The 26441-nt window shown below is 41.3% G+C and overlaps 1 protein-coding gene across 5 annotated transcripts in view; it reads right to left on the bottom strand.

The window, feature by feature from the left end:
- Positions 1 to 26441, bottom strand: part of ubr4 (ubiquitin protein ligase E3 component n-recognin 4) — a 165264-nt gene that overhangs the window by 102061 nt on the left and 36762 nt on the right. For 2 of the 5 annotated variants that reach the window (XM_078425449.1, XM_078425451.1), the window contains exons 25-45: positions 25187 to 25416; positions 23752 to 23873; positions 22883 to 22980; positions 20796 to 20953; positions 18914 to 19126; positions 16944 to 17045; positions 15874 to 15974; positions 14225 to 14423; positions 13372 to 13560; positions 13072 to 13135; positions 12658 to 12849; positions 12469 to 12539; positions 11823 to 11970; positions 9503 to 9736; positions 7457 to 7675; positions 6264 to 6446; positions 5073 to 5231; positions 3936 to 4088; positions 2328 to 2555; positions 1693 to 1850; positions 500 to 674 (exon numbers count right to left, since the gene is read on the bottom strand). In XM_078425449.1, the coding sequence (XP_078281575.1) occupies positions 500 to 674; positions 1693 to 1850; positions 2328 to 2555; positions 3936 to 4088; positions 5073 to 5231; positions 6264 to 6446; positions 7457 to 7675; positions 9503 to 9736; positions 11823 to 11970; positions 12469 to 12539; positions 12658 to 12849; positions 13072 to 13135; positions 13372 to 13560; positions 14225 to 14423; positions 15874 to 15974; positions 16944 to 17045; positions 18914 to 19126; positions 20796 to 20953; positions 22883 to 22980; positions 23752 to 23873; positions 25187 to 25416 (3396 nt within the window). The remainder of the gene's footprint in view (positions 1 to 499; positions 675 to 1692; positions 1851 to 2327; positions 2556 to 3935; positions 4089 to 5072; positions 5232 to 6263; positions 6447 to 7456; positions 7676 to 9502; positions 9737 to 11822; positions 11971 to 12468; positions 12540 to 12657; positions 12850 to 13071; positions 13136 to 13371; positions 13561 to 14224; positions 14424 to 15873; positions 15975 to 16943; positions 17046 to 18913; positions 19127 to 20795; positions 20954 to 22882; positions 22981 to 23751; positions 23874 to 25186; positions 25417 to 26441) is intronic. The other 3 variants (XM_078425452.1, XM_078425453.1, XM_078425450.1) reach the window with 2 other exon arrangements.

Raw genomic sequence — 26441 nt, 5'->3', positions numbered from 1 at the left:
GTAGATGAGGTTGGAGGAGGTGCAAGTGAACCTCTGCCTCACCTGGAAAGACAATTTAAGGCTAGTCCTGAGGCAGAAATTAAAGAGTGGTCAAGTTGCTGGATTGCTTATCCAGTGCATCAATACATTGTACTGCAATAAACTGCACTAATACACTAACAGCATTGCTAGGACAGGCCCCCGACCCAGTGCCGCCACCATACAACGAGCCTTGAAGGCCAAAGGCTCAATATTTTTAAGAAGCTCAAGTTGAAGGGTACAAGATGGAGCCAGAAACATGGAGACTCTTCCCTCAGTGATTTTTCACCTACTATCTTACAATATTATTGTTGCCCTCTTGTACTTATATATGATTATGCTTACTTATGTAAGGTATGATTTTTACTGAATTGTGCAAAACAGAGCATTTCACTGCATTGAAGCACATATGACAATAAAGTACCGTTGAGCCAATTTATAATATCTACTAGAGACATTTTTCAGCGAGACAGTCACTGACCTTGGCTTTGGCCGGCAGGGTTTTTATTTCCTGGATAAGGAACGTGTCTGGTTTAACCATAATAACCAGTGGAATTCCGGTGGTCTGTTGGACACAGCAAACAAGACCAGGATGGTTCATCACTTCTGACCACTGGCATAAGGCTGGAACAGTCTTCCCACTGCCACCATTGGAACTAGAGGGGAAAATAAAGCAATAAAAATATGAACAAGTGAATCATACCGGCACCGAAGAGTAAGGAAGTCATGTTGCACCTCTGTAGGCAGATTAGATCAGTTTGACGAGGCATCATGTTTGGCACAAACACTGTGGGCCAAAGGTCCCGTTCAGGATGCATTGTTCTAACGTAATAAAAAACAACTTACACGTGGAAAGTAGTGAAGGAAAGTAAATAAGGGAAGGGACAATGGCACAGCTGGCAGTAACTTGGATTCGATCCTGACTTTGGATGCTCGCTGTGTGGAGTTTGCATGTTCTCCCTATGACCATTTGGGTTTCTTACAGGTGCTTCAAAATCAGTACCCCGTTCCTGCTTTCTCCTCATATCCCTTGATTCCGTTAGCCCCAAGAGCTATATCTCTCTCTTGAAAACATACAGTGAATTGGCCTCTACTGACTTCTGTGGCAGAGATTTCCACAGATTCACAACACTCTGGGCAAAAAGGGTTTTCCTTATCTCAGTCCTAAATGGCCTACCCTTTATTCTTAAACTGTGAACACTGGTTCTGGACTCCCCCAACATCAGGAACATTTTGCCTGCATCTAGCCTGTCCAAGAATTTTATATGTTTCGAAAAGATCCCCTCTCACCCGTCTAAATTCCAGTGAATATAAGCCAGTCGATCCATTCTTTCATCATATGCTGCATTTATCTATGACTTTATGCTCTTCTGATCAAGATGCTGTAATAGAATCTTTAACCTCCCTGCACTTTCTCCCCATGCCATCTATCCTGCTTGAGGTTTCCAGTATTTACAGAATTTTGCTTTTTATTACTATTTTGTAAATGTCTCTGTTAATTCACTCTATTGTTAGATGAAATATATAGTATAAAAGCTGACAATAGCTGACAAGCTGTTGAAAGAGATGTCCGATCACCATCTCCTTTATAACAGTGCGCAGGTGCCAGCCCTTTGTGTCCCATCCCCAAGTGCCATGAGCCTCTGTGCGCGATGATCCTTGCTTGTCACTCACCTCTTCAGGTTGATTGGGAACAGACGCTGCACTTCCAGGGTTGCACGACTTAACATGGCTGCAAAGGACTTGCCCTGACTGTAACTGAAAAACAGCATCTGGAGGACATGGGAGTAGAAGACCGAGACACCGCCGCCAGCAACCTGCCCATTACTATCCTAGAAAGGGAAGGAGAAAGGATCATGTCTGGGTGTGTACATCGACACATCAATATAATCATTGAGTTAAAATATTAAGTATCCTAAACATTTGCAACCAGGGTGCATTTAACACTTACATAAAATTATTGCAGACGTTCAGTGATTCTATAAAGTCTAAAGAAACTGCAGATGTGGAATCATGATCAAAACACAAAATGCTGGAATAACTCAGCAGGTCAGACAGAATATGTGGAGAGAATGGAAAGGCGACATATCGAGGTTAGAATCCTTCTTCAGAGTAAAGCCCAGAAGAAAGGTCCCCACTCTCCTGTCCATTTCATCCACAGATGCTGCCTGACCCGCTGAGTGTTTTGATTGATGATTATATAACCAGATCGAAATTTTAAAATGTGCGTTCAAATCTAACCGTGACCATTTGAGAATATCAAAAAATTGGAAGCAAAACTTAACATAACAGAGTATTTGTGTACAAACCTTCAGATCCTCGTGCAGGATTTCAAACACGTTCGTGACATAGAATGGTCCATGCTGAGCACTGCTGGCTTCCTCCATCACCTGTGTGTACATATAACCCGCCGAAGACATGATGACAATAATACTTTTTCCTTCCTCATTGAACAGAAATGTTGTGTCACGAATCTTTGAGCTTGGCAAAAGAAAGTAGTACATTGGACTCAAGGCATCAGTGGATAAATCATAAACCTGTGAACAGGAAATTTAGAACACAATTGGTAAAGAACTTCACAGCGCATCTTTAATAATATTCTATAGAAACTACTTGTTCTGCGAGAGCCACAAAAAAATCCTCTGGTTTAATTTAAAGCAACTTTGAAATGAAATTTTAAAAGTTGGTTTCTACGTGCATTTTCAGGAGAAACAAGAATATTAACGTAGGATTATTGTAAATAGGCGTTTTATGGTCAGCTTGGACTCAATGGGCTGAAGGGCCTGTTTTCACATGATATCCCATTTTGGCTCTATTTGAATAGACATCCTATCTGAATCTACCCAATATTCTTAACTTCCTGATCATGATTACTCACATAAGACTATAGTTAGGCCGCATTTGGGGTGTTGCGTGCTGTTCTCATCGCCTCAAGAAGAATGTGGAAGTTTTGCAAAGGGTGCAGAGGAGGTTTACCAGAATTATGCCTGGATTAGGGGTATTAGCAACAGGGAGAGGTTAGACAGACTTGAATTGTTTTCGCTGGAACGTTGGAAGTTGCGGGGACACCTGATAGTAATAAATAATATTATGAGAGGCGTAGATACGGTGGACGGTCAGAACCTTTTTCCCAGGATGGAAAAGTCAAATACTGGAAGACATAGCTTTAAGGTGAGGGGCAAAGTTTAAAGAAGATGTGCAGGGCAAGTTTTTTTTTTTTACACAGAGGGTGGTAAGTGCCTTGAACACTCTGCTTGGACTGGTGTTTAAGGGAGATATGATAGTGGCATTTAACAGACGTTTTGATAGGCATACGGATATGCAAGGAATAGAGGCACAAGGGTTATGTGCAGGCAGATAAGAGATGGTCTTGTCATCATGTTCGGCACAGACATTGTGGGGGGAAAGTCCTGTTCTTGTGCTGTACTGTTCTATGTACTACCTCAGCAGAGGGAAGCCAATTGGCACAAACCACAAATAATTATGGTTAACAAATATAAATCTTTCTCTTGGATACTATAGGACACTGCATTGAGTACTATTTTCACATCGGGACCAATACTCAAATGCACAGTCAAGTGCTGTTACAACATATAAATTAATATTGCATTCATTCCTTACAAGGTTGGCTGTTGTGACCATAAAGCATTGAAGGGCATAATATATTTTTATTATAGGATTTTGTTTGAGATGCAAACACGTGGAGCACCCTGAATATATCTCTTGCTATAGCTGACCCACATTTCCTGAAACACAATGGGTAGCACAAAATAATAGTTTCATTGTTCAGCAACTAAAAGAGCAATGTCTATCTGATTGGGATAAATAAATTTTGGCAACCAAAGACACACATCCCCATTTTGTAGGAGTGGAAGAGCAATGTAGAGCAACTAAGCAATATGACTTGCTATTCTTACCTTGACAAAATCTGCTGTTATAATTGCAAGTTCTGTTTGTGACCCTGGCAGCCAGACTGCTTTAATGATGAAGTTACCGGTGGCGAGTTGCGGATGGAGAACAAGGTGATCAGAGACTGATCCTGAACTGCTGAATGTGAGAACATGACAATCCTGAGGAGCAAAAACAGATTGAAGGTTGATTTATTGCTCCATGATTAACGTATATTAAAATACACATTCGGATCTGCATTAAAATTAAACAATATCACGCAGCAGAGGAGGTGTTGCTTACTCACAGGGATACCAAATTAGTCACACACTCATTCATTCCCATCAATGCAAACCTCTCCTTTACAAGGTTTCACCCTTTTCCCTCTGAGATAATTCTACTATTGAGATAATTCTACTTTTCGTCTTTACATCGGCGAAACCAAACGCAGGCTCGGCGATCGTTTCGTTCAACACCTTCGCTCAGTCCGCCTTAACCAACCTGATCTCCCGGTGGCTGAGCACTCCAACTCCCCCTCCCACTCCCAGTCTGACCTTTCTGTCAGGGGCCTCCTCCAGTGCCATAGTGAGGCCCACCGGAAATTGGAGGAACAGCACCTCATATTTTGCTTGGGCAGCTTGCAGCCCAGCGGTATGAACATTGACTTCTCCAACTTTAGATAGTTCCTCTGTCCCTCTCTTCCCCTCCCCCTTCCCAGTTCTCCCTCTATCTTCCTGTCTCCACCTATATCCTTTCTTTGTCCCGCCCCCCTGACATCAGTCTGAAGAAGGGTCTCGACCCGAAACGTTGCCCATTCCTTCTCTCCTGAGATGCTACCTGACCTGCTGAGTTACTCCAGCATTTTGTGAAATAAATACTTCTACTTTTCAGTCAGTGGCAACAGCTGCGTGTTCTTCGGTAGGCGTTCTAAATAATAACATGCTATGATAATTCTGTATTTCTCCTGATATTCCAGCTGAAGTCTAATAAGGAGTTTATAAAGATTTAATATGACTTTCTTGCTTTTGTATTCTAAATGCCTCTTCTTATGAAGCCAATGATCTCACACCATTTTTTAGTCAAAATCAGATAAAGAATACTATGTTTTGTAAACAAATTTATTAAATAATGTGAAGATTTTACCAAAGGTTCCAGGTATCACTTACCTTGAGTCCACACACGGCAAGGTAATCTTCATTACATGGGTTTCCAGTCAGGCTCAGAACAGTGAAAGGAACTGGAGCTGAAGCAAGTCGAGTTAGGGTCAGTTTCCGTTTACTTGAGTCAGCCTGCTTGAGTAAAGCTGATAGCTGGAGCACTGTGATCTGCAACATGAGAAAAGGTATGTGTGGTCAAGTTTCATCTGAAGATTCATTTGGCAAATAAATTTTTGACACCACTATGAAATATCAGAATTCTTTTAAAGTGAGCCTGACGTACAATTTTGGGGAATTCAATTCTCTTCCCCAGCAACCAGACTCGCCATCAAACTCAGGAATAGCTTCTTCCCCTCTTTTATCAGGCTTCTGAACGGTTCTTCCATAAGCTAGAGTACTGTCCAAACCTCCTCGACACCATTGCAGTCTCTGGAACTGTTGTGCTACAATGCCGAGAACTATATTCTGCTACCCATTATACTTGAGTTTGGCTTGACTGTATTTATATGTGATATTATCTGATTTGATTGGACTGCATGCAAAACAAAGCTTTTCACTAGGCCGGTACACAATAATAATAAACCTAAACCAACTGTCTCAAATTAAATCAGGGCGCTGGCAACAATGTTGTATCAGTTTAGATATCAGAATGCAGCTTCAATGGGTTACAAAAATTGGGAACTTGACAAGTGTGGAATTCGAGGGTGTCACTTGATATCTCTAGTAGGTGTGCTGGTTTTGTTAGGTTTAAGCATGGAACATTTGTCTCGTGCTTAGTGTAAGATAGCACATTTCATGTGAAGCTTATAAAAGACGTAAAGTTACACAGAAATAATATTAAGTAATTTATCTAATTGGTCTCAGAGTAAATCAGATAGAAAATAAATAAGTTCAAGTGAAATAAACGAGAGGCTATGAGATGAAGGTGCAACACTGACATGTTAATATCAAACAAAAGGAGGAGAGTGGTCAACTAGAAAACAAAAAGATAATCAATGTATAGACATGGGATGGCTGGAATACTTGATTATATTGTAAGTTTCTTTTTAAAAGGAAGATTCTGCTGCCAAAGAATCATTTTTTTCTGGACTAAAGGATAGTGGACAGTGGTGTGCACCAGGAGTCTTTGCTAACGTCAAATAAATTATTATAAACTCTGTTCCATAAAGGGTTAAAACTGAAGATGACAACGAAGCGTACCTTTCCTTTCTCATGGCTAACTGCCAGGTGCTGTCGGCGTCCATGGGGAGAGGAAAGGACGCACATAGCGACACGGCGCAGCACGTGTGCACTGATCAGCTGGCGGATCGTTTGTCCCTGATCGCCACTGTAGTTCATCCGTACGTTCTCAAAGGCCCCTTCCTGAGAGCCCAGAGTTGGAACCTGTAAGACCAGAATATTGTCAGGAACATCAAAAAAATACAAGACCCAAATGAATAATTCCAGTAAAAAACAGCAAAATAAAAAAAAAGCAGCAACTTACTGAAGCAAATATAGATTAAGACACAAAATTAACAGAAATCAAAATTTAAAAAAAATATTCCACCCCAGTTGATTAAAAAATAGACATTGCAAATAACATAAATATTCTGAATGACAGAAGCAAATCAGCACCACATCCTGATTTCCAATATTTCATATGTGCTTGGACATTCACACGTTATTCCTTCAATAGTCAGTAGTTCCTTGTGTTTTGTTATTTTTGTAGATAAAGGGCACAAAAAAATATGTTGACAGGAACTGAGTTGGTGCAGCTATGATGCAAAGGATGGTTCATGCTTCAATTTCACACAAGACACTTACTTCATGCATCAGTGAGTGTTTTGCACTATATTATTTTCTGCTGGTTATATTATAAAAATATCGTCCTCATGTATTTCACTTTATTGTGTGCATGGTGACATGGGCGGCACGGTAGCGCAGCGGTAGAGTTGCTGCTTTACAGCGAATGCAGCGCCGGAGACTCAGGTTCGATCCTGACTACGGGTGCTGCACTGTAAGGAGTTTGTACGTTCTCCCCGTGACCTGCGTGGGTTTTCTCCGAGATCTTCGGTTTCCTCCCACACTCCAAAAGACGTACAGGTATGTAGGTTAATTGGCTGGGTAAATGTAAAAATTGTCCCTAGTGGGTGTAGGATAGTGTTAATGTACGGGGATCGCTGGGCGGCACGGACTTGGAGGGCCGAAAAGGCCTGTTTCCGGCTGTATATATATGATATGATATGATGATGATGTAAGGACCTGCTGTCAAAGCTAAATGGTTCAAGAAGGCACTGCATCATGTGGCTTGAATTTGGATGATACAAGGGTATATTTCACTGCACGTTACAGAGGGACAACACAGCTTACATAACGCACAGCTTTACATTATTCATCATACTCAATTACTGTACCAAACACTTTCTAACCCTCAACACTCCATTTCCAGTTCCAGGGCGTACCATCAGCTGGTCAGTCATTTCCATATTCTTCTCCATTGTGTGCAGATCATCTAACGCCTGTTGGGCCCTGCTGCTGCTGCCAACCGCTGAGGCTTGTTGAAAGTTTGTCTGTATTGCATCCATCAGGAAGATAAGCATGTCTAGAACCAACCCAGCAGTGGAGCAGCCAGCCTAAGTAAAATGAAAGAGAAACAAGGTTAGTAACTGGGGATGACATGAGGCCCTTGCGACTGTAACAGCTGAGTGGCAAAATATTCGCTGTCTAGTTTTCAGCCCAATTTTAAGTTGTCGTGTTGAAGTTCCCCACTATCCCTAAGTTCAAATATCTAACAAATTTAACTCTTTAAAAATGTGCCCAGAAGCTATGGGCCACAAGACCTCAGCAGTCCCAGCCAACCCTCTGCAGATTTCCCAGCGGCCAAAAAAGCTTGGTATGCATTTTAAATTAAGTTATCATACATGATTTTGTTTTAAGTGTTGATTTTTTAAATTAATTTAGATTTAGATTTAATGTCATATTTAATCTTCGATAGAACCTAAGGGAATTTGAGCATTTGTAAACAGCACAGATTCACAAATTTCAATTTAAAGAGCAGACTTGATCTGTCAAGGTGGGTCCTCGTTGCTATCAACACTGTATTTGGTACTGCAGCTGATCACGCCTGTAGGGAAAGGCAGTGCAACATCCTATGCATGTCAATGTGCTGGGAGTACAACTTAGTAGCATTAAACATTACGATCGAAACATTACCAACCCGTATTCTCAAGGGATGCTGCCTGACCTGCTGAGTTATTCCAGCATATTGTATCTCCTTTGCTTTAAACTATGTTCTGTTAAACAATTCTTCCTATCCTGCCCAATCTACACAGTGGATGGGTGATGGTTGGCATGGACTTGATGGGCTGAAGGGCCCTTTTCTGTGCTGTATCACTTTATGAAAGTAAAAATTATTTAAACACATTTTGAAAAGCAAAGGTTAGCCCTCAGCTGAGCAATTCTTAAAATACTTTAGAAGAAAGCAAGACACTGGATATATTGATGGGATGTCCAGAAAAGTATGATTTAAATGGACTTTTGGCAAATGTAGAGCAGATGAATCTGTTGAAGAAAGGTGAAGTAAAAGATGTGTTCAAAATCACGAAGGGTTTGATTGCAGTAAATCACTTCTATGATGGTGGAAGTGGATTTATCAGAAACATTCAAAAGGTAGTTGGAAAGTCATTAGGACCGTGGGGAAAGCAAAGGAGAGGGGCACACTGAGCCTTCATTGGCACGAAGGCATCAATGATCTCTCTCTTCTTTTCCTCACCAATCACACGAACGTCTTGGCCACCAGACACCTTTCAATATAAATGGGCTTTCGTTTTGTAAGCTGAAATACTATGGAACTATTTAACAAGTGGCCCTGATCCTTCCAAACTTGGTGATGACATGCAATTTCCAAGAGCTTTCATTTGTAAGCACTGAAACATTTCAGTTTCCAGTAAAGGAAACTGCACTGATCATAGAACTCTACCCCGAATCAACAGTCACCACTCCTCCACAGCACAGATGAGCAAGACATTCAGGTTTTTACCTTTATTATACAAGCACCTGAGTTCTTCAGAAACTTTTATCCTTATTTTTGAAATTCCTCATAATTGCACTAAGCATAGCACAAGAATATGAACAGAGGGTTGTAGATGTTTGGAACAGCCAGAGGAAGTAAGCGAGGCAAGTACAATAACAACATTCAAAGGTATATGGATACATATGTGGATAGGAAAGGCGTAGAGGGATATGGACTAAACACAAGTAAATAGGACTAGTTTAGATGGGGCATTTTGGTCGGCATAGACGAGTTGGGCCAAAGGGCATGTTTTCGTGCTGGATGACTCTATAACTCCAAGAATGGCCTGGAAAAACCAGACAGCCAACAGCAATTGTCACTGCTTGACCAATAAATGATGCTGCACGAATGAGATTTGAACCTCTTGAGTTCACTGATCAGTACTCACCACCTGGGTCTGCAGCTCCTCCCTGCAGCCCTGTATCTGTTTGCACAAGGTGCTCTTCTTTGGCTTGTCATCCTCGCAGGTCTTGCCATCTGCACTCAACATCTTGCATTTATCTGCCGGAGACGAGCTCTGATGTCGCAGCGCGCTCTCCGGGACACGCGGCTCGTTCTGGAAGGCAGATGATTCCTTCATGGAGGAGCTGATTCCGCTGCTTGGACTCCGCTTTACCAAAGCCTGTGGAAATCATATTAAACATCTGCCCTTAGACCCACGAAAAACAATTTAAATGTTATCTCAAAAATTGCCTGCCTAACATCCCCCCACCCACCCAACCAACAAGTGGCTCTCATGATTCAATCTTATCTGTGTTCTTGTAAACACAAGGAACTGCAGATGTTGGTTTACACCAAAAAAAAATGCTGGAGTAATTCAGCGGGTCAGGCAGCATCTTTGGAGGACGTAGATAGGCGATGTTTCGGGACAGGGCCCTTCTTCAGACAGGACTTTATCTGTATTGGTGTCTATTCCCATCTAGGATGCATCACACATGGTCAGCCATGAATGAGGGGGCCTTAGATCTATTCTCTCCTTACCCGACACCCTTTTGTCTCCTTTCCATCTCTACCCCTTGTTCCTTACTCCACCCATCCAATAATTATATCCTCCTCACTGCTTGCCAGACCTTGTCCTGCCAACACCTTTTTTCCAGCTTTCTCCCCCCCCAAAAATCAGTCTGAAGAAAGGTCCCAGCCTGAAATGTCACCTATCCATCTGAAGAAGGGTCCTGACCCGAAACGTCACCTCTCCATTTCCTCCAGAGATACCCCTGACCCCCTGAGCTACTCCAGAACTATGTACATTGCTTATCTATATTCATCGTTGCGAGCCGCACTGTATGAACATCACAGGTCTGAAGATATGGAAAGGTCTGTATTCAGTGCTATTCGCTGAAAAAAATCTAAATCAAACGTCAGAATCTTGTTTATAATTAAAACTCAAGATGCAAGAAGGTGTTTTAAAGTTTTATTTAGCCCAAAAGCTCCCTGCACACCAAACTGACCAAAAAAGTGTATTGAAAAAAAAAGTTTCTAATTATGCTCCTTGGGAATGTTAACAAATAACCCCTCAACTGTGAGCGACCTTTTTATGGTGCAAGCCTCAGTAATATGATAACCAACTCCCTTCATTATCTTCAACCCCCCCACAGTTAGTTTTTTCCTCAATACTTTTCTTCGACATCTTCTCTTGTTGTTGAATGTTTTCCTTGCCTCTGTGTGCCCTCTCTTGAGCCTTGCTTAAATCAGGTATGTGGTCACCTTCCTGCCCTCTACCTTCAACATGATCGCACCATTCTGTACTTCACGCTCTCTTAAAACATCATTACAGCTTACAGCATGCAAATTGACATGACAGTGACCATGAGAATTCAATTTTCCCACATGTACTAAATTATAATCCAGCTGTGCCTCTTGGTTAGTTTCACAACGCAGGGACTGAGTCAACTATAGATCTTGAATTCCCTTTCAGGTTGTTGTCAGGTAAATGTGCATCGTTTATTTGTGAGCCATAACCTTCAAAGGACCCATAGCATTCAACCTTTAGAACAAAAGTGAGGTTCTGAGTCCACAGATCAGTTTGTGGAAATAACATTAGTTTTAAAGACATTAGTAAGTAAATGCGCAGGAAAAACTCTTAAATTTCTCTATCAAATTTATCCACCAGAAATACTAATAGCAATAGGGCGGCACAGTGGCGCAGCGGTAGAGTTGCTGCCTTACAGCGAATGTAGCGCCGGAGACTCAGGTTCGATCCTGACTACGGGTGCTGTACTGTACAGAGTTTGTACGTTCTCCCCGTGACCTGCGTGGGTTTTCTCCGAGATCTTCGGTTTCCTCCCACACTCCAAAGACGTACAGGTTTGTAGGTTAATTGGCTGGGCAAATGTAAAAATTGTCCCTAGTGGGTGTAGGATAGTGTTAATGTGCGGGGATCGCTGCGCGGCCCGGACCCGGTGGGCCGAAGGGCCTGTTTCTGCGCTGTATCTCTAAAATCTCTAAATACACCAAAAAAAAACACAAAGTGATGGAGTAACTCAGCATATCAGGCATCTCTGAAGAACATAGATAGGCAATGTTTTGGGCCAGGACCTTTCTTCAGACCTGACCCAAAATGGCGCCTAACTGTGTTCTCCAGACCCGCTGAGTAACTCCAGCACTTTGGGTCTTATCTTTTGTAAACCAGCATTTGCAGTATCTTGTATCTGTAATACACCAACTTGGTTTCCTACAACCCTTCAATATAAACCTTATTTACTACATACCTGACAACTCCCATCTTCCTTTGCTCCACAATCACAGAAGAAAGATCCATACTTGGCATACGAAATCTCATGATCTTTGTGACAGACTTTTGCACAAATGGTACAAACACCTACTCCTTCCACCATTTTACAAGTGTGGCAGTGATACCTGAAACAAGAAGTCAGATTGTGACCATTGTTCTCTGCCTCATCCAAGGGTGGACTTAATTCCCAGCTTTCATTATTTTACAGCAGTTTTGATGTTTCAATAAGTCTGCAATTTAAATAATTTGTACATTGTGCAGAATTTTGAAATCATAGGTTTAGTTTCCGTTCCTACTTGAATGACTTCTTGTACCACAGTGATGGAAACAACTTTTCATCAACTTTTAAACAAGCTGCCAGAGGAGATGGCAGAGGTACGTACAATTGCAACATTGAAAGACTTTGGACAGGAACATAGATAGGAACAGGGACAGAGGACAATCTCAGCCAAATGGGATTAGCGTATATAGGCATCTTGGTCAATTAGGATGCATTTGGCTATAGGGGCCTGTTTCTGTGCTGTGCTAGGAATCTAATCTATGAATATTCTGCATACTAAAATACAATGCAACAATCATCTAAGATTCACTGTGAACCATTAATGCAAGGCCAATGTTCTCACCAATGCTGGTTCATGAATTCCTTCTGTGTTATTGTGAATGTGCACAGCTTGTTACACAAGGAGTCTTCGTCCTAGGAACAAAGAATATTCCAGTGATTGCTTTTGTGATAAAGCTATAACTTTGTCAGTTTACATTACAATACTATTTCATACTTTACAATTCACCAGTAAATTAGCCAAACTACTCACCGAGTCCTCTGCTTGTGAGTCCTCTTCTTCCACAGCTAGGTCTTCAACCCAATCAGAATCAACCTCAATCGCCCTTTCTTCACCGTCCACTAGTACGTGTGTTGATTCCTGCCCACTGCCCTGTCTCATGGCATTCATGACATCAGCGAGATAAGTCATGATATGGCAGGCACAGTCAAGCATACCGACATGCTGCATGACAAAGGTTAAACCCAGCATCAAAAGGAATTGTCAAACCATCCGACTATAAGCAAACTCTACAACACTGGAGCTCCGTCTGCATCTTAATACATGTTGCACCCTACGTATCATTACTCAGGGGGGAATTCCAGAAGAGACAGGATTTCAAAACAAAAATCTCTGCAAATATTGTGATTACTTTAAATACACAAACTTCACCACAGCCAGACTTACCTTCCCCTGTGCTACATTTGCTCCCACCTTCTCGAGAACATTCTTTTGGGATAGATATTTCTTACTGAAAAAGATAGAATGACATTTTATCAGAGAAATGGAATGTGGCAAACTACTGTAAATACTGTCCAAATCCTTCTCAATTCTACCCCAATTACTAACTATCCAAAACATTTTCAATTTTTTTAAATTAAAGTTTTTTAATTAAAATCCTTTCGTGTGGACTTGTCATTGAACCCTAATCCCCTTTTGCGGGCTCATTAAATGCAATAACCCACTGAATGATCCTGTGGTACTCACCACTTCCCTAACCAGTCCACCGCTGCACGGTGGAGTTGCAAGTGTCCTCCTCCCTGCCCAGCGCTGGCCAGTGTTGCCATAACAACCATCAGCTCTGGGAATCCCGTTCCATCACCGTTGGACAACATATCTGTTGCCATGGGAATAAGCGTGTTGAGTAACACCGTGCAAACACCTTCTCCAACCTGGCTGAAGAGTGGAATGCAACAAATTAGCATCAAGTTAACCACTTGGTATTATCCACTGATAATACCTCAAGCATATAACAACAGGCAATCCTGAGGTTTTGCAAGGGTTTCTGTTTCTAAGAAATATCTGTAAATCAGTTATTACACGAGGCAGCAGGCGCCCCCGCGCCGGCCCCCCTTCGTTCTCGGTTCTTGTCCCCGAAATGGACAATGTCAATGAGGGTCAATTAACATGAACATTTATTGATTGTCTTCCCGTGTAGTACAGAATCAGGTTATCCCCCATCTCATGGCTATTTTCAATTGCCTGAAAGTATCAATGGATGTTACACTATTTAGCAGAATATTTTACAAGTGTCAATAAGAGATTTGCCTTGTCAATTTCCAAACTAAATCTCTTAAGTGACCTCCTGCTGTGAATCAGCAGCTGCATTCTTTACAGATTTTGATTCCAATGATATCTGTTTGATTGCTGCAGGGCAGTAGAAATTAACAACATGAATCCTTTCCATCCACTGTAACTAGACCATCAGTTACATTTTCAGTGTGTGCCTGCACTCATTGTTTTCAGCCATATCCTGACTACGCCTTTTCTGCAGAATGAGAAGTAACTTGAGCACAGCCTTTGCTGTTGAATCATCCCCTGGGGCTCTGCTACAAAGTACCTGTTTTCTCGAACGATGCACGCAGTCAGAAGCTGCAAAAGTTGTCTGTTTTCTTGCACCACCTCGAGTTGGTCAGAGTCTTTTGGGGGCGCGTGAGTCATTCTGGTCAGCCAGGCTTGTAAGCGGCTGTGTTCAACGCAAGCCAGCTGTGCAAATGAGCCACACAAACTTAGGAGACTTGGGTTTGGGCTCTTCTCCGCTGAAACAGGAAAAGCAAGTCAATGCATCCTCTTCCAAATGTTCTGAGATGTGCTCCACATTTATCAATATTCTTTTGACCACGTGTAGAGCTAGCCAAGCACTCTAATTGAACATTCTTGAAAGTAGATGGAAGAGAAATGTTCACAAGGAACTTCACGAGAATAATCGGGAACAATATAACAATTTATTAAATCTTCCTTGCTAAAGCAGGCCAAACATAATGCCAGACACAAAGTGCTGCAGTAACTCAGGACAGGCAGCATCTCTGGAGAATGGAGATAAGGGAGTCTAAACCAAAAGGCATAGGTTTAGTGAGAGTGGAAAGATTTAAAAAAGGACCACCGTTCACACATACGATGGTATGTATATGGAGCAAGCTATGAGCTGTGGGAGGAAGTGGGAGACGGCAATTAAATACAATAATGACATTCAAAGACACTTAGACAAGTACTTGGGAAGGAAAGGTTTGGAGGGGTATGGGCTAGCCGCAGTTAAGTGAGAATAGTTCAGTTAGGTGACTTGGTTGGCATGGGTGAGCTGGGCCAAAAGGCCTAATTCTGTGCTGTAGGCATGAATAATTTAATTTCCATTGCCGCAATTTTAATGACAGAAAAAATAGACCAACCTTACAAATCCTTACATTGCCAACAGCAAAGGATGGAAAAGCAACTGTGAGAACAATAAGTTATACAGCAGTGCTAGGAATCTTGATGAGTGCCACCAAGCCCAAATCTCAAAAAGCCCACTTGAAATCTAACTAACCAGTTCAAATTCAAATGTTACCAATATTAAGTTTGAACATTTTAATGGACATCAAATGGAGGCTGATTATTTTGTAAAGTATGCATTGCTTTGCTTAGAAAGAACACAATTCCACCTCAAATGGCAGTGTACAATTCCCTGCAGAATTCCACAGCCCAAAATAAAATCAAATGGCATCACAGAAACCACCATTCCACATTTTAACTGTGACAGATGGATGGTTGAATTGGCATTACAACAAAATATTCAGTCCTTTACGGTCTTGGTTTACCAGCACATTTCTAAACTGAGCAGCTTCTCAACCCCCGTAGATCCAAATCCAACTATTAATCAAATATAAACCAACGGTTTAAAGAAGTTAAGTGTGCCCAGATGTTCTTACGGCATTATTATCAGATTAGAAACATGCAGTGCCTTTTTTTTGTGACCATACACAGTTTTCAAACTTTTGGATTTTTGTTATATCACAAAAAGATTACTGAAGTTTAAAAAATAAAATATGGCAGACACAAAATGCCGGAGTAACTCAGCAGGTCAAGCAGCATCTCTGGAGAGAAGGAATTTTGTGTCTACCTTCGATTTAAACCAGCATCTGCAGTTTCTTTCCTGCATACCGGCATCTGGTCATCAACAAAGGAAGCACTGGGAATATGCATTAGCTCTTCCCACTGCTTGTTACTACTTACCAAGCTGGAAGAGCTTTGTGAAAAACTTCAGCACTCTGTTACAGAATTTTGCCGAAAGGTTCTCATTAGCTGTTGCCATCATGATCTGTACCAGCTCCCCACTGCAAGAAAGAGGAAAATAGGCACTAATGCTGGTAAACCGAGTCAAGGTAGGTAGCTGACTTTGTCAACGATAAAGAAACATGCTGTTATTCAAGACAAAAATTCCACTGGATCATTTTATATTTCTAATCCTTCTTCAAAGTCTTGAATATCAAAACCCAATAAACACTTTTTATGGAAAAAAAAAGAATGGATCTATAGTAATAATGGAAATATAGCGTTGCTATGTTTCTATGGGTCAATGAACATGCCTTATGTTGAAACATGGATTGCAGATGCTGGTTTACAAAAAAGACAGAAAGCGCTGGAGTAACTCAGCGGGTCAGGCTGAACTTCTGGAGAACATGGATAAGCCGTGTATCCAATCCTAATGTGTAGGAACGAACAGCAGATGCTGAGGAAGGGTCTCGACCCGAAACGTCACCCATTCCTTCTCTTCAACCCATCCCTTCATTCCAGAGATGCTGCCTGACCCGCTGAGTTACTCCAGCATTTTGTGTCTACCTTCTATCCTATCCTAATGTTGAACTCTTAATGTTGTTTAGAATAATGAATAAAACAAATGGAAGAGGTAGGCAGAGACAACACAAAAACATCATAAAAACATGTTAATGGGATTCATTGCTTTAGAACATAATTTTGTCCTTTTTTGTTCTGCCAAATATTAACTAAAAAAAACAAAGAGAAAAGCAATTACAGCGTGCTGTTACAGTTTTATGCTTACTGGGATCAATAAATGGTTATTTAATGTGAAAGACTTAAAACATGACATTAGTACACACAGAGCAATAGAGGAAAATCCTGACCCAGGCAATCCAAGGAAGAGGGGCAAATCGAGTGAATCGCGGAGACAGGAATGGTCTTCAAAACAATTCATTAACACAGAACTTCTGCTAAATCCAACACTCCTCTCATTTTGATTTGTAGAGTTCATATTTAATTTGCAGTTCACAGGATCCTCGTCCTACCGTTCAGAGAAGAACTCCTCCATGGCTTCACGTGCCTGACTGCTCTCCAGTTGCCTCTCCAGGTATTGCAAGCACTCCTCTAAGATCGTCTCATCCAGACCACTGCGGAGATGGAAAGAGTGGCGCATTAATGAAGATACTTGTGCTCCATTAAGTTCAGTTTTCGGGCAAAAGTTCTACAATTCCTTCTAATCCAAACACGTTATTAAATTGTCGCCAAAATGGGAACATTTAAATTTCACGTTTATACTCGTAAATTACTCATAAATAATGAATATTCTCTTCTAAAATCAGTAAATCTTCAAATTTGAGAATGATTGAAAAATGTTCTATGCATATCCAAGCAAGTTAGAGAAACAAGGAACTGCAGATGCTGGTTTACAAAACAAAAAGTGCCAGAGTCACTCAGCAGGTCAGGCAGCATCTGTGGTGGATATGGATAGGTGACACTTTGGGTCAGGACCCTTTCTCAAACTGACTGGAGTACGGGGGGGGGGGGGGGGAAAGAGGGCTGGAAATAAGTTACACTCCATGCAGCACAAGTCCCTTTTCATATGCACTCAAAATATGAAACCCTGGACATCACCAGAGAAAAAATGCAAGCAATATTGATGAGCACCAGATTGAATGGGATCAGAGATCCTGATTCATTGCACTATTTAGAACCTGATCTGTACACTGCCACTGAACTGTGAACCAGACAGCACATTTTCACCAACCATTTATTGTAGTTCTGTAGATTCAGAGCTCAAATCATGGTTTAAAATATATATTAAGACAGGGAACAAGAAGCAACAGAACAGTCACTTCTGCTGGATTGATGTGACGTTGTTTTGAGGTATCCAATCCCAAGCAATTTAAAAAATCTTGAGTCATCACTTCCATAATGCTAAAGCAGTTATCAAGTACTTAATGGGATTTCCCCAATTTGAAACATAAAACAAAGCAAAGAACAAAGAACTTGTGTTTCATGCCCTCAGTACTTAGCTTCACTAGCAATTTCTTCCTTTTGAAGTGCATAGGTAAACTTGCACAATTTGGTTTACTTAGTCCAATGAAGACAAATAAGATAATGGATTGCCAGTCAATTCTTTTAGTGATATTGATTAACTGAGTGGGATGAATGTTGGTTAGGGCATCAGGAAAACTTCCTGTTTCGCTACAATTAATATGATGGTATAAATGAGCATTTGCAGCTTTGTTTTAACGTATTGTCTGAAAAATAACAGGCTCTCAGAATGGCAATTAGATACAAGACCGAATTATGTATTTAATCCTACAGCCAGTAACATCCATAATCTCGTTGTACCCCTGTACAATGACAATAAAGATATATTGCATTGTATTGTATTCTGACTCAAAAATTGTCACATAAGCCAATCTAACAATTCCAAATGATCAACTTTAGTGTTTAAATTGCTGATTAACAGTGAAGAAAATGCATTCTAATACTTCAACAAATTAATGAAGAGGAACATATGATTTTGAGTTTTAATAATCTTTTTATTCAAAAAATGGGTGCATTGTTGATGATAAAACACCTGTGTAAGTCCTGGGTTACAAGCTAAGTTGGTTATAATAACATTGTGCTGTAGACTTTACACTTTAGAGATACAGCACGGAAACAGGCCCTTCGGCCCACTGAGTCAATGCCGACCAGCAATTACTCCATACACTTACACTATCCTACACTCTAGGGACAATTGTACAATGTTATCGTAGCCAATTAACCTACAAAATTGTATGTCCTTGGCGTGTGGGAGGAGACCGGAGTCCCCGGAGAAAACCCACACAGTCCCAGGGAGAACATACAAACTCAGTACAGACTGCACCCGTAGTCTGGATCGAATCCAGGTCTCTGGCGCTGTAAAAGGCAGCAGCTCACTGTGCCACCCCTTATACTATAGATTCTGATGATTTCATATTTTACCAAAACCAAAGTCATTTACTAATTTTAAGCTTTTAGCTACCTGTTAGGATCAGAGTGGTTGGCGATTATATTGTAGCAGCTGGTGATGAGTCGCTCGTAGATACGTGCAAGAAACTCATCGGATTCCGCAGGTCCCAGGATACGTTCCAGTGAAGTGGAGCAGATTTCAGACACACTCTCTGTGCTGGTCTCCAAGAGCAATGGCAGCAAAGTGTGAATAACTTGGGGTGGGTTCAGTTCATCAGGACACCACCTGGAAAAATAATTAGGACAGAAGATTTGTGATAAATGTGAGTGAATGGTGAGTTTAATTACCTGAAAATGGAAACTGAGCAAGAAGGCCAAATAAATGGGCAACAAAGTACAATTTAGCAGCATGAGAAATGGAAGAAGTCAAATTCAAATCGGAATATGTAGTTTGAGGGAAGAAAACAATAACACGGACATTCCAACAAAAAGTTCCATTCATATAAAGTCTTTAAAATGGCAAAATATCCTAAAGTATGTTACAGGGGTGTTTTCAAACTAAAATTGACACGGAGCCACAGACAGAGACATCAGGGCAGGTAACCAAGTACAGGTGACCAAGAGCAGGATTAATACTACATCCTAAGAAATTCCTGATCACAATCCTACTTGGGTACTGACTGGTAAATGAACTACTGCATCAAGCACCTGGGATAGCGGAAGCAACAGAGATGGTTGAGGCTCTCTCAGCCACAAAGGTTCGAGGCCTAGTAGTTTGTTTTTTTTGTTGAGAATTCAGGCCGCATGTATTAGTTGACAGATAAAACCGGTCAACACACCAGTCATAAAGTGATTTGTTCCCCTACAGCAGAGGGGACAAAATGATGCAGGGCCCCATGCTGCTGATGTGCAGCTTCAGCAACCCAAATTTAATCCAATCTCAGGTGCTGTGTGGAGATAATATGTCTCCTTGTGACTACGTGGTTTTCTCTGTGATCACTCGAGTTTCTCCCACATTCCAAAGACATGCTGCTTGATATTAATTTACTGTAAATTAACCCTTGTCTAAATTGTGAGAGGAAAATCAGGAGTTGAATGCATGTGAGAGTGGACAGGTTAAAGGAAAAGGTTAGGGGAATGGAACATAGAAAATAGGTCAAGTCAAGTCAAGTCAATTTTATTTGTATAGCACATTTAAAAACAACCCACGTTGACCAAAGTGCTGTACATTTGATTAGGTTCCAATAGAAAAAAAAAAAATGAAAACATACAGTAGCACGCAAACAGTTCACAGCGCCTCCTCAATGAGCCTCAAACGCTAGGGAGTAGAAATATGTTTTGAGCCTGGACTTAAAGGAGTCGATGGAGGGGGCAGTTCTGATCGGGAGAGGGATGCTGTTCCACAGTCTAGGAGCTGCAACCGCAAAAGCGCGGTCACCCCTGAGTTTAAGCCTAGACCGTGGGATAGTGAATAGCCCCAAGTCGGCCGATCTGAGGGACCTGGAGTTAGAGAGGGGGGTTAGAAGATTTTTGATGTAGGGGGGGGAGTGTCCATTTAGGGCTTTATACGTGAATAGGAGGAGCTTGAAGTTGATTCTGTACCGTACAGGGAGCCAGTGGAGAGAGGCCAGGTGAAGGAGTAGGCTATTCGGCCCTTTGAGCCGGCACCGCCATTCAATATGATCATGGCTGATCATCCTAAATCAGTACCCCATTCCTGCTTTCTCCCCATACCCCTTGATTCCGTTAGCCCTAAGAGCTATATCTAACTTCGGAGTTCTCAGTGGAAAGGCTCAAGATCTCTCATTGGCACAATGGGCCAGATGACATCCTTCCAGATTGTAGAGGGGACATTAAATATGGGAGTGATTAGTCACACTGGAGTCTTCAAAGCATGCTGCAGGGTAACGTCACATCCAACAGTGTGAAGATTGAAAGTCCACTATTCAACGTACACTATGAGGTCACCGGTGAGCCTGACCAACGAAAGTAGAATGTGCTTCAGGCATGCAGCCAATGGCAGACTCTGATTGGACAACGTGCCAAGGTGCGCAGCCTGGATTGCACTAATGTAGCTCTCTGCTGGAATGATGTCATTTGCAAATGCATTTCGCTGCGAAGAAAACAAAAAGATAAAAATCAAGTCTCATTTAAACCCCTGAATTACATTCAAATTAATCATAACCTATGGATATAACAGCTAATACCAAATATGGGAAGGGATTTATCTGCCAATGTAGTCTAATACGCTGATAACATTAGCACTAAGGATAAACAATGAAGAAATCAATGGGCCTACATCAAAACATAACATTCAGCCCTATCAGTCCAAAGAAGCAGAAATCCAAATCTTTTAACATTTCCTTTACCTACATTGCTTTACTCAATGTTGTCATAGTTGCACCTTCAATTAGTGACTCATGGTCAAAAAAGCCAAGGCTCCCTGTAAAAACATTTCTCCTGAATCTATTCAATCTTGCGTCTAAAGCTTCCTTAGACTAGATGCAAAAATATTTCACTCCATTTGTCATATCCATTCATACTTTTAAACATTGTTATGATTCACCTCATTCCAATGAAGTCCCTCTATTCCAATGAAAACGGTTAAATTTTACAATTCTTTGTATTTGTTAATCCCAATTGATTAAGCTTTACTCATCTAAGCCCAGAGTAATTCACATGACCACATATGTTCTCAATATTTCAATCACTGTATTAGTGTAAAATATCATACAGCATGGCAAGATCACCTCATTAGATTTCTCTGAAGTAAAGTACCATGCACCATGTGCACAAACACTCAAACCTTCCTCTATCATAACACAGCCTTTGAAGTGGCGGAAATACATTTCCATCTAAGTTCCATTTTTATTTTCTCTACTTAAACTCTCTGGCTGTAAATATCAATACATTATTGTGAAGAAAGACACAAAAAGCTGGGGTAACTCAGCGGGACAGGCAGCATCTCTGGAGAAAAGGAAAACACTGCTCCAGCACGGTGGCGCAGCGGTAGTGTTGCTGCCTTACAGCGAATGCAGCGCCGGAGACTCAGGTTCGATCCTGACTACGGGCGCCGTCTGTACGGAGTTTGTACGTTCTCCCCATGACCTGCGTGGGTTTTCTCCAAGATCTTCGGTTTCCTCCCACACTCCAAAGACGTACAGGTATGTAGGTTAATTGGCTGGGCAAATGTAAAAATTGTCCCTAGTGGGTGTAGGATAGTGTTAGTGTGCGGGGATCGCTGGGCGGCGCGGACCCGGTTGGCCGAAGGGCCTGTTTCTGCGCTGTATCTCTAAATCTAAAACTATTGTGAGTTGAGCTTCATGTGCATGCACCTTATTAAACCCCAAAAGCTAATACACTAACTACATGGTATTATAAACACGGGTTGACAAAAGACCTGCTGCAATGTAACAGAAGGAGAAGATGACCCATAGCATACATTTATATAGTACCTTATCACATTATCCAGGAACATTTTAAAGGATTTTAAATACAACAATTCCTTATAACTTATTTAACAAAATCTAAAAGCCATTCAGCATATAATATTCTAGAAACAATCAATGAGGTAAATTACCAATTAATCACCATTTTATTAAATAAATTGTGGTCCAGAGATAATATCATGGGAAGACACAGAGTGCTAGAGTAGCTTAATGGGTCAGGAAGCATCTCAGGAGAACTTGGATAGGCAATGTTTTGGGTCGGGATCCTTCGACAAGACACTTCATATGTTTCTACATAATTCCATGGGATCTTTTATGACCCATTCAAAGGATGACCATGCTCCATCTAATCATTATTACAAAACTATTTAATATCTAATGTACATTCAAGAATAAATAAGGATGGCCTAGCCTCTTGGACTGCAAGGGAATTATGATCTTGGGGATGAGGCACGAAAATATAGTTAAGGCCAAAGACTGGTAGAGTCTTGATCCTTATTGAATAGCAGAACAGGCTGGAGAGGCCATTAGACCTCGTCCTGCTCCACCTTATAATCTGGTACTCTGTTAAATGTGAACAACTTTTCACCTACCCATGATCCAATGTTGGGAAACTCATTGGTGTGGACGTTGTTCCATGTTTCACACAGTGTCTGAACAGCTGATGGAAGGTTCTGTACCACCAACTGAGCTGTAAACACAATCACAATCAATTGGAATTATTTCAAGCAGGCAGTTCAGTCTTGTGATCATGCAGAACATAATACTTCGCACAGATACAACATCAACCTTAGGCAGACAGAAATTCTAGCTCTGTACGACTCTGAAATATATCTGAAGCATCACAACAAATGGACATTCCTTCAGTATCCGTAACGAGCTCGAATCAAAACCATTTCCCTCACTGACTTGGTAGTTTTAATGCAATTTTAAAATCCAAAGTAAAAAATGACTGATACTCATAAAAACAAACTTTACAGTGGCCGTACTCTATTGTTTTCCATGCATGAACCAATGTAATCAGGAATAATTTCAATGAATTTATCAGTATGGTAATGTCACACAATAGAGGTCCCAATGTCATACTACAATTAGAATCAAAATTTCCAAATGGGACAAGAGAAAGGAAATTAAAAACCAGGACTATTGCATGTGATCATTTCTGTAGTCTCTGTGGAAGATCAGTGTGCACAAACATTATGGTAGAGCAAGTCTGAGACTTGATTAAATCAGCCTGCCAACGCCCATATCCAGGTTCATAGACTGAATGTCATGTGGCTGAAAAGTTGGACGACTATTGGGGACCTGAGCAAGATGACAGTAGACATGGCCAAAAAGGAAAGGATCAGAAGGAAAGACTTAGTAGATTTATTTTTCAAAGATAAGAATAACTCTTGCAGTTCATTCCGCCTTATTTACAGTGCCAATGATTCAACAGTTACAGAAGAGTTTCTGCCCTTACCAACAGTGTTGGTCTTGCAACGGGTAGATCCAATCGCCAGTGCTGCCGCGTAGCCTTGCAGCTTCTCTTCAGTTGGGCAATCAGCCGAACCCTCTTCACACAGGCTCCTCAATAGGTATGATCTAACATCAATCACCAAGCAAGCAGTTCATTACACAAATTGTTCAAAAATAAATTCATAATCAAGACTTAAATCACCAGCAGCCCATCCACTAACATTTGCATTTCCCTAAGCACAAAATCATAGTCATACAGCATGGAGACAAACCAATAGGCCCAACTCATCCATGCCGACCAATTAGCCTAACCGAGCTACTCCCACATGCCTGCGCCTGGTCCATATCCCGCCCAAACTTTCCTATTCATATATCTGTCTTTAAAATGTTGTAATTGTACCTGCCTTTCCCACTTCCTCTGGAAGCTCGTTCCAAATACACACCATCCTCTGTACGAAAAACTTGCCGTTCAGGTCAGGCCCCTTTTAAACCTTTTCCCTCACACCTTAAACCTATGCAGTCTAGTTTTAGACTCTACTGCCCTGGGATAAAGACTGTGGCTATTCATTTTATCTTTGTTAATTCATAATATTATAAACTCCATAATGGCACCCCTCAACCTAAGCTTCAGCGACATTGGGAAATGACAACAGCCCATTCACTGACATTTGCATTTCCCCAGCTGACCCGCTGAGTAACTCCAGCATTTTGTGTCTATCTTCGGCAACTGTACATGCTAGTTCAATAAATAAAAGTTATTTTGCATTTCTCCAGCAATAAATGCATGTTCAGTGGTTAGATTCAGTGTAACGTTTTCTCGTTGCTCCCCCTCTGTGATTTCTCCTCCTCCCTTCGACGAGAGTTTAGCAACATGCTCTCTCGTTGCTCCCCCTCTGTGATTTCTCCTGCCCTCCTACTCTCCTCCTTTCCCTCTTAACTGTTCCATCAACATACAACAACTTAACCACAAGATGTAAACCCCATTGTTTAGTTTAGTTTAGAGGTACAGGGTGGAAACAAGCCCTTAGGCCCACAGAGTCCGTCCCAACCCGCGATCCCCGCACATTAACTCTATCCTACAGACACTAGGAACAATTTACATTTATACCAAGCCAATTAACCTACAAACTTGTACGTCTTTGGAGTGTGGGAGGAAACCGAAGATCTCAGAGAAAACCCACACAGTCACAGGGAGAACGTACAAACTCCATACAGACAGCACCCATAGTCAGGATCGAATCTGGATCTCTGGCGCTGTAAGGCAACAACTGCCCCACCATGCCACCCCATTGCTGAAGTATGAGTTTCTTATATGCAGTTGCCGCCCCGGAAGAACTCGATGTCAAACAAAATTGTCATAAAAGCTAAATGTGGCCACTATCAACATTTCAATTGCCAATTCTAATGTAAAAGAAATGCCTGAGCATTCAGTTTTGTACCTGGTAAAAGTAGCATAGATGCTAATCAGCTGAAGAGTTGCAGGAAGCAAATTCTTTGTGATCTCAGATGTCTTGTGGGTATCAGTTTCTGCAGCCACCTTGGAAAAGTACTCATCCAAAGAAACCTGGATCTTTGATATAACTGCATCAAGCGTATAGATGGTCTGCATGTTGGGGAGCCGGTTGAGTGGGAGGATAGCAGTTGCATCAATTCCACTGCAGGAGGAGACCTAAATTTGTAGGAGAACTCACTTCAAGCTCTTGAATGGATAGTAGCATCATTGTCAAACATCATTTATATACTCTAACTGATAATGAAATACTTTCTGCGACTGAATCACAAAGAAGAATCCAGAATAATTGAACAAATAAAACTGTTACATAAAGGCACATTAGGATTTCCGATAACAACATGCAATTCACACACATACGTGTACAAAGACAAACGTTTTAAAAGAACTGTTGTCTCAATCATTTTTAAAGCAGATAGCAACCTGCCAGGAGTTTCCAACAACAACTTCTATTCCCAAAACCCTTATCGCCTTGCTGATTGGAGACCACCATCTTGAGGTAACATATCATCCACATTAAAAAAATATATCACTGCTACATTAATTCCCATGGGAGCACTTTCACTATTCCACAAATAAATGAATGAATAATAATAAATCCTTCCTTACTGTTCCCCTCTTGCCTACTCACATCCCTTTAAGGTAATCAAAACAATCTGCCTCAACCACTCCCTGTGGCTATTTTGTCTGGGATTATGGTAAAGAAAAGCTTGCGAGGGAAAGGAAGCAACAATATGGTGACAGTGGTTCTAATTATCTCTGTGGTCTTCCCCAGAGGCTCACCCATCCCCAGTTTCTTTCAGTATATCTGGGCAAAGATTATACTGTAGCGAAACAAGATATTCAGCTCACAGAACTCCGAACAATACAGCACAGGAACAGGCCCTTTGTGCGTCTGTGCCGAACATATAATTTAAACTAATCTCATCTGCCTGCACATGATCCATTACCCTTCATTCCCTGCACCTATCTTAAAGCATCTTAAACACCACTATCATAAATGCCACTGCCATCACCCTCCAGGCACTCTTTACCCTCTGTGTAAAAAACGTGCCCCGTATTGCTCCTGTTCTGGTCTTCTTGGTCACCCTTCTACTCAAGAAAATACTTTGGTGAAATATTCTGAAAATAAAGGAGGAACTATTTGCCATGGCTTGAAGATTTACAGCCACAATAGCAGTACC

This window comes from Rhinoraja longicauda, chromosome 30, assembly GCF_053455715.1.
Source record: "Rhinoraja longicauda isolate Sanriku21f chromosome 30, sRhiLon1.1, whole genome shotgun sequence".
Lineage (NCBI taxonomy): Eukaryota > Metazoa > Chordata > Chondrichthyes > Rajiformes > Arhynchobatidae > Rhinoraja > Rhinoraja longicauda.
This window is presented reverse-complemented; position numbering and strand designations above follow the sequence as displayed.